This window comes from Gracilinanus agilis, chromosome 4 (assembly GCF_016433145.1).
Source record: "Gracilinanus agilis isolate LMUSP501 chromosome 4, AgileGrace, whole genome shotgun sequence".
Taxonomy (NCBI): domain Eukaryota; kingdom Metazoa; phylum Chordata; class Mammalia; order Didelphimorphia; family Didelphidae; genus Gracilinanus; species Gracilinanus agilis.
In genome coordinates, this window is record NC_058133.1 from 102,666,177 (window position 1) to 102,674,473 (window position 8,297).

General features: G+C 48.2%; 1 protein-coding gene across 1 annotated transcript in view; it reads right to left on the bottom strand.

Moving 5' to 3' along the window:
• Positions 1 to 490: 490 nt before the first annotated feature.
• Positions 491 to 8,297, bottom strand: part of TMEM9 (transmembrane protein 9) — a 31,897-nt gene continuing 24,090 nt past the window's right edge. The window contains exon 6 of the mRNA XM_044673892.1: positions 491 to 1,247. Coding sequence (XP_044529827.1) covers positions 1,095 to 1,247 — 153 coding nt within the window. The 3' untranslated portion in view covers positions 491 to 1,094. The remainder of the gene's footprint in view (positions 1,248 to 8,297) is intronic.

The window sequence follows — 8,297 nt, forward strand, 5'->3', positions numbered from 1 at the left end:
TCCCCTCTCAGAAGGAGAATAATATGGCTCCTTTGGCCTTCCCACTCAAGGGTTTGAGGAGTCATGGATTATATCTCCTTCTGGTTCCTAAAGGTTCCTGAGATCCAGAAGGTTGGGGATGGAGGGGGAGATAAGACATAATTTAATCATTTCCTTGGCTTACAGGCAGGACTGCAAAGTGTTGAGGATAGACACTTCTCTCCATGCATTGAGGGAATAAACTTTGGGGGCAAGAGGGGACCCTAAGGGATGCTCAGGAGTGAGTTTGCTCCTCATTCTGGGATGTCAGAGGATCTAGCTTCTCCCTTTGACTAAGCAGCTGGTGGTCAGTGGGAATGGAGGTGGTTGGGAAGGGTCTCAGTTTTTAGTTGGTTAAGATGGAAGAGTCTTGTTCCCAGCATTAGTACATTTGGCTGTAAAGGAACCAAGCGACAGGGATGTTGGACTACATCTCGAGAAGAAGTGGACACAGGGTGGAAGAAGTCTGGAAAGCTACTTGGCATATAGACCCTGATGGTGTCAGCCAAACAGGCAGCCTTTCCATGGAAGTGACTTCAGGATCTGGGCTGGAGGGCACAGAAATTGTGGAGTGTGATGACTGTGTCTTTGTGAGTGTGGGGAATGGCCTTATTTAATCTACAGCACAGCAGAAGAGACAGGAGCAAGGTCATGCTGGGCAGGGTTTCTTTTCTTCCATTCCAAACTAAGACATTCCGGATGCCCTTCCTTCCCTCTCCCAGGGGTTCTGAAGCTCTCCAGGATTTGGAGATAAGCTGGGGAAGGCAGAAGAGGAGGGAAGACATTTCCTACCCAATCCTGATGACTTCAGGAAATGTCTTTGTTACCTTGGGGCTATCTCCCCCCAAATCCAAAGTCCTGAGATGCATTGAGGAGTGGGGCTCACCCTCCTTGGATCATCACGTCTAAGGGAAAAGGGACGATGAGGGTGGGTAGAAAAGAAGGGCAATGCCACAGGCTTGTAACAGGAAGGATTGAGAGAGAGAAAAGAGAGAGGGAGAAGGGAAAAAAACAGGTCCCCTGACCCCCCACCCTCATTGCTTCCTCTTGTCCTTGGCCTAACTGACCCGGCCCATCTAGCTGAGCATTTTGTGACGATCAAACACAGTCTTCCTCTGTTCTTGCACCTGCAGCTTCCATCGCTGCTGGGCACCCTCTACCCGCTCCAGCACTGTGTTAGCTCGAGGTCCTGTCAGTGGGGCAGAGGCTGCTGCCAGGGAACGGGCATCCTGCAAAGAAAAAGAAATGCGAGAGTTGGAAAATGTCTCAAGTCTCAGGGAGCAGCAGCAACAGAAGCAGCCTTTGAGGCCCCCCCGTCTCCACAATAGACCTCTGGCTGAGGTGCAGAAGCCCAGCGGCTCATGAATCACAGGAGAAATTCCTCCTCCTCTCCTTTTCTCTGCTCTATCTCCATGTCTCTCCAGTGCTTTTTGCAGGTGATCTCCGGGAGCCCCTCCAGCTCTTCCTAGAGTGTACCAACCTACTTCTGGTTCCAGGATCCTTTGTGCAGTGCCATCTCCAAACTTTATTTTCTTAGGCATGGATAAAGTTCCTTGTGAATCTATCTATTTCTGTGCTCTGAGATGAAGTAAGGCCACTGACTTGTGGTTCAGGTGGAAGGAGACACAGAGCTTTGAGAGAACAGCTGAGAGATCTGGAGTAGCCAGTGAGGGAAAGGGCTGGGCTACTTTGGAGTATGGTCATTCAAAGTGGCTACCTATGAGATTGAGAACTCTCAAGATCAGGGGAAAGGGAGCAGCTAAGTGCCTCAAAGGACTGAGAGCCAGGCCTAGAGATGGGAGGTCCTGGGTTCAAATCTGGTATCAAACCCTTCCTAGCTGCGTGACCCTGGGCAAGTCCCTTAACCCCCATTGCTTAGCCTTCAGTGCTCTTCTGTCTTGGAAATAATTACACGATATTGATTCTAAGATGGAAGGTAAGGGTTTAAAAAAATAAAGTAAGGGATGGTTAACCAGGTTATCGCTAAGATCATTTCCAATTCTAAATCTTTGACTTATGATCATCACCCTTCTGCCTTGGAACCAACACACAATATCGATTCTGAGATGGAAGGTGAGGGCTTAAAAAAAAAGATTAGGCAAGAAGTCAAGAGAAGCACAGAGCTGGGTAGGGCCAGACTCTGACAGAGGACAGTCGAATCGTGCGCTCTGGGGAGGTTGTCCAACCACGTCTCTGGGGGACAGCTGATGCCTGAGTTAAAGGGTGTATCTGTGTGTGCCAAGGTCCATGGTGGGGGAGAGAGCATCGATCCTTATCAGTAGACTCTTCTTTTCCTCAGCTTGGGCAGAATCAGGAGAAGGATCTGGGGTGCACTGCATTCTCAGGCTCTTCAGAGCACTTTATTTATCGAGGGTCTCTAACTCCAGGTGAGCCCAGAGAAGTCAGAAAGATGCTTACAACCCACTCTTCTGCTCTCATTCCCCATAAGATGGGAGAAGTACAGACAGCTCTGGCTTGGTCCTAGAGATGTAGCTCAGGCCAGGAAAAGTTAGATCTCTAGAGGGGCAAAACACAGACTGGAGTTGGGGGTTGTGAATTCAAATCTTAACTCTGCCATTTAACACTTCTGTACTTCCTTTTCTCTAATAGCTTCCTTTAAGTGTTTTTGAAGGTACCTGAAATAGAAGGCAGTGGGGGGGGGGGACACTGAAAGTGAATAGTCAGAAACACGATTCAGATTTTCCAGGAATCAAAGATGAGACTGTTTGAACTGGGAGGCTGGGAAAATCTCTAGCTCTTCCCCTTTCAGAAATAGTCCATACCTCCTGCCTGCCCCTGTCTTTTGGACAAGGACCATTTTTCCTTGGTGTGCTACAAATAAACTGGGCGGTTAGGTGGTGCAGTGGATAGAGCACTGGATCTAGAGTCAAGAAGACTCATCCTCCTGAGTTCAACTCCACCTTAGACACTCACAAACTGCGTGACCCTGGGCAAATCGCTAGCCTCTGTTTGCCTCAGTTTCCTCAACTGTAAAATGAATTGGAGGAGGAAAAGGCAAACAACTTCAGGATCTTTTCCAAGAAAACCCCAAATGGGGTCACTAAGAGTCATATACAACCAAACAACAACACTACAAATAACATCAATACTAGAGAGAGAAGACCAAGTCCATGCCCCAGCTTTCATTCACTAACTGGACAAGTTGCTTAATTTCTAAGGGCCTCAATTTTCTCATCTGTAAAATGGATATTAAAAAAATATTTGTACTACCTGCCTGAAAGAGTTGTTGCTTGGAAAGCATTTTGCTAAATCTTAAGGCCATATTAAAATGCGAGTTATTATTATGGTTTAGAGGCAATATGACAGCAGATAGTCAGTCTTGAAACCAAGAAGATGTGGGTATAAATCCCCACTCTGACAAATACTGCTGGTGAGACCTTGGGCTTGCCTCTTAACCCCTCAGGGCTCTGGGCACTCAGTGTCCAGACTATCTAAGATACTTTTTTAGGCTAGTAGGATTAAGTGACTTGCCCAGGGTCGCAGAGCTTGGACACATGTCTGAGGTCAGATTTGAACCCAGGACCTCCTGACTCTAGACCTGGTTCTCAATCCACTGAGCCACCTAGCTGCCCCAATTGGGAAGTATTTAACAGAATAAATAAAAGTACAAGAGAACATGGATAATGTGGTTTTCAAAATCCATGTGTGACCCACAGGGACCCTTACATACTATCTAGTGCAAACCCTCCTCTTTCTATTTGAATTTGACTCCTTCTCAATTCTGCAATACTATTGTCTTAAGAAAGGGCTACCTTGAAAGCAGAGAATTCCATTTATAATGGGAGGAACACAGTTCAATTCAGGGGTGCTGAAAGTCTGGACCCCCAGGTGTGCCCATGTCCTTGTTGGCCACCCGCTAGCTATGTTTCTGGCTTCTGTGCCTCTGTCGCCCCGGATGATGACAGAACCTGGGAGCACACTGTTACAGGAGCAGATTTCTCTTGGCATCTAGGCAAGGAATGAGCAGTTTTGATGCTGCCCTTCCTGCCCTTTTCTTCCTCTACATGGCAACCTCTGTCCATCCCACACTTGCCTGTGGAAATGTCTGTGCACTGGAGGCAAGGCATTAGAGCATTTCCTGGCAGGGAGGGTGGGATGGCGGGTGGCCTCTGGATGGCACTTTTGAGTAATTTCTCCCAAGTGGGTACCTAGGACCCTGGATAGCTCTCCCCAGCTAGAGGAGGGAGAAATCCCCTTGAGAGATCTTGGAGAACAGAACTGGATTCAAATCCTGCCTTTGTTCCTTTACTACTTAATTAACCATGGACAAGTCCTTTGTTTCTCTGAGTTTCATTTTCTTCACCTGTAAAAGAAGGAAATCGGTCTGGAAGGTCTCTGTGGCCCCTTTGAGGTCTAAATCCGAGATCTTATAATCCCTTTGACCTGGCTTTGTATGGAAGCATAGGAAGTAGGGACCAGCCATAATTCTTTGCCTTCTCTTTTATTTTTCTTTTAAAAAACACTTAACTTCTGTTCTAGTAATTATTCTAAGAGAGAAGGGCAAGGGCTAGGCAATTGGGGTTAAGTGACTTGCCCAGGGTCACACAACTAGGAAGCATCTGAGGCCAGGTTTGAACCTAGGACCTCCCGTCTCTAGGCCTGGCTGTGTCACTTGGCTGTCCTGAAGACATGTTATTAATAAGAGGGGCTCTTTGTCTAGGTAGGTGGCCTCCAAAGCTCCTTCCAGGTCTGAGATTGTGAGATTCTGACTTCTGGAGTAAGAATATATGGCGAGGCACCTAAATGCTCCAACTCGGCTCACCTTTTCTCTTCCTCGGGAAAGAAGTGAGGGAAGAGAATATCCTGGGGAATCTGAGCTCAGATGGGAACTGGGGTGTCCAGAGACTATCATTATTCCCCCTTTTCATCTGTGACCTTTCTGGAGGTTCATTATCTACCCTCTTGTCTCCTCAATCCTCCCCCATTCCCGCCTCCTCTTCTCCTTCGATCTCGGAACTGCCTCCGTCGAAAGCAGCCTTCTCTTTTAATTACCACTTCCCTGCTTCTGAAGCTCCCCAGCTCATGCATTTCCTGAAGGACCCGAGCCTGATCTTTGGGGGGGATTAGAGCCGAGGGCCAGGCCCGCGCCCCCGTGGGGATTTCCTCCCAGCCTCTTCCCGTCTCTCATCTCCTGCCACACACCTCTTAAGGGATTAGCACACCTCTGGGAGCCCAGAGCCGCCCAGCACATGAAACTTTGCTTCTAAGGCCCTAAGCTGGCACAGCTTCTGTCATCCTCTGGCTGCCAGGCTCGAGGAGGGGGGCCACAGGGGGAAAAGGTGGGGAGGGGAAGAGAATAAGCAGGGAGACAGTCACACAGGGAGGTGGGATGACTCAATGCTGTGGGGCTGGGTGGAAAGTTCATCATCCCCCTTAAAAAGCACCCTCCTTGGGGCAGCTGGATAGTACAGTGGATGGAGAGCCAACCCCGGAGTTGGAAGGTCCTAGGATCAAACTTGGTCTTAGACACTTCCTAGTTGTGCCACCTTGGGCAAGTCACATAACCCTCACTGTCTAGCCCTTGCCACTCTTCTATCTTAGAATTGATACTAAGGTAGAAGGTAAGGGACAGCTGGGTGGCTCAGTGGATAGAGAGCCAGGCCTGGGCACAAAAGGTCCTGGATTTTGGTCTCAGATACTTCCTAGTGGTACCATCCTGGGCAAGACACTTATCCCTGTTTTCCTACTCCTTGCCACATTTCTTAGAATTGGGGCTAAGACAGAAGGCTGGGGGCAGCTGGGCAGCCCAGTGGATACAGAACCAGGTCTGGGCAAGGAGGTCCTGGGTTCTGGTCTCAGACAATTCCCAACTGTGCTGTCCTGGGTGAGTCACTTACTCTTGTTTGCCTACCCTTGCCACTTTTCTGCCTTGGAACAAGTACACAGGTAAGGGTTTAAAAAAAAAGGCAGAAGGTAAGAGCTCCTCTTACACTCACACTCACACAAACCATGGGCCACAGTAACAAAGCAAGCTGGGTAGTCTCAGGCCTCTAGGAGCTCTGGGTCCAAGATGACTGAAGTCTTCTCTGAAGTGTTTGGATAACTCTATGTCAGCAGAGCTGGTTTCTTTTGTACTCTTCTGTGTTTTATGTTATGTATTTTTAAATGTTCTGAGAAGGGGTCCACAGGCTTCACCCGACTGCCAAGAGGGTCCAGGACACCAAAATGATAAGAGCCTCCTTTTTAAAGGGGATCTCTTTTCAGGTGTGGGCTGGGTTCGGTGGCCTGTGAGGCCCCTTCCAAATCTGAGACTATGGATGCCCCAAACCCCTTTCTTTCTCAGGGGAGAAGCAGTGACTTGTCTCCCCACACCCTCAGAGCTCCATTCTCTTGCACTGCCTAAAAACTTACATGCTCCTGCCACCAATGACCAACAGAAAGGTCAGTGGATTTGGTGTGAAAGGACCTGGTGCAAAATCATACCTCTGATCCTTACTGCCTGTATCATCTTTCTTTTTTTAAGCCTTTTCTTTCTGTCTTAGTATCAATTTTAAGACAAAAGAGCAGCAAGGGCTGGGCAATTGGAGTTAAGTGACTTGCCCAGGGTCACACAGTTGAGAGGTGTTTGAGGCCAGATTTGGCTCGAGGGTCTCCCCACTCCAGGCCAGGTGCTCCATCCTCTGTGCTAGCTCCCTCCTGCCTGTGTCATCTTAGACGAATCACTTCCTGTCTCTGGATCTGTTTTCTCATTTGTAAAATCAAAAGGTCCTGGATGGTCTGACTATCCCTTCCAGCTCTAACTCTATGATCTAAGCTTTGTATCTCCCCAGTGCCCAGCACAGGGCTTTGAAGAGAACATGCTTAACTGCTGAGGAATTAAACTGAAATGACTAAGAGTTACAGAATTATGTCCCAAAATCTTCTGTGTCATTTCTTTTCTCTGGCTCAGCTTCCGTGGGATTTCTGCATTATTGACATAAAACTAAATCAAGTAGGTATTGTTTGCATGGCTGAATAGGTGAATGGAGATTCGCGTTTATCTCATTTTTGCAAGGTTGTGGATAAATTGTCCAGAGGAAGAAAGCAGGGTAGTGAGGGCACTGGGGAACACGCCACAGAAAGGCTGGTTGAAGGAACGAGTTAGTGATAAGCCTGAGAAAAGGGGAAAGAGAAGGGATGGGACAGCAAACATCTGAATGTCTGTCACACAGAAGTGGCATCAGATGGATTCTGCTTGGATCCACTGGCCAGAGCTGGAAGCAACAGAAGAAAAGTGTGAAGAAGCCACTAGGAAAATGACTTCCTAGAATGGAACAGGGGCAGCGAGGTGGTGTGATGGACAGAATGCCAGGACTGGGGTCAGGAACACTTGGCTTCCTGAGTTCAAATCTGAACTCGGACACTTTCTAGCTACGTGACACGGGGCAAGTCACTTAATCCTGTTTGCTGCAGTTCAATTTTGATCTCCGGCACTTACGAGCTGTGTGACCTTGGGTAGGACATTTATCTCTCCCAGCCTCAGTTTCCTCATCTATAAAACCGAGGGGGTTGGACTTGATGAGCTCTAAGGACTGCTCCAACTCTAAGTCTATGATCTATGATACTATGGTCCTCATGTACAAGGCTAGGTATGGCTTTGAACCTGATTTCTCCTGGTAGATGAGAAAGGGGGGTTCCAGGGTAGGATGAGGGATGCTGCCTTTGCTACCCCCTTAGCATTCAGTTTCCAGAACTGGAGGGCTCAACTCCCCCTTGCATGTCTACGTCTCACCAGTGGAGGATTGGAAACCATCAGGGAGCCAAGAGCAGCAGCATTAAGGGAACATGCTGAAATTCACCACATTACCACAGTGTCATTTGTTTTCCCTTCATGTAAAGTCTTAACAAACAGCTCCTAAGTGGGGGAAAAGCTGCTGCTGAGTGGTCCTGTGTTTCCACTGCTAATAATCTGATTAAAAGGTATTAAAGACACCACATCTGCTCCAGAGATGCATCAAATCAGATCCTAATCCTTGCTCTCTCTCAGGAGGGAGAACGGTGGGGTGGGGGCAGGAAGAATCCCAATAACCTTATCTCCCTCCCTCTCCAGTCCAGGCCTGTCTTCAAATGCTGTCCCTGGAAAACTATGGATGTGGCCATGGCAAGAGTAGTTTCCTTGACAGGGCTAGAGTGTGAGGGGCCAGGAATCCTGGACCACTCTTAAGGAGCTGCATCCAGCCAGTCATCTTGCCCATTATACACTTTTCATCTTCTTATCTTCCTTCCTTCCTCCCTCCTCTTCTTCCTTCCTTCCTTCCTTCCTCCCTCCTCTTCTTCCT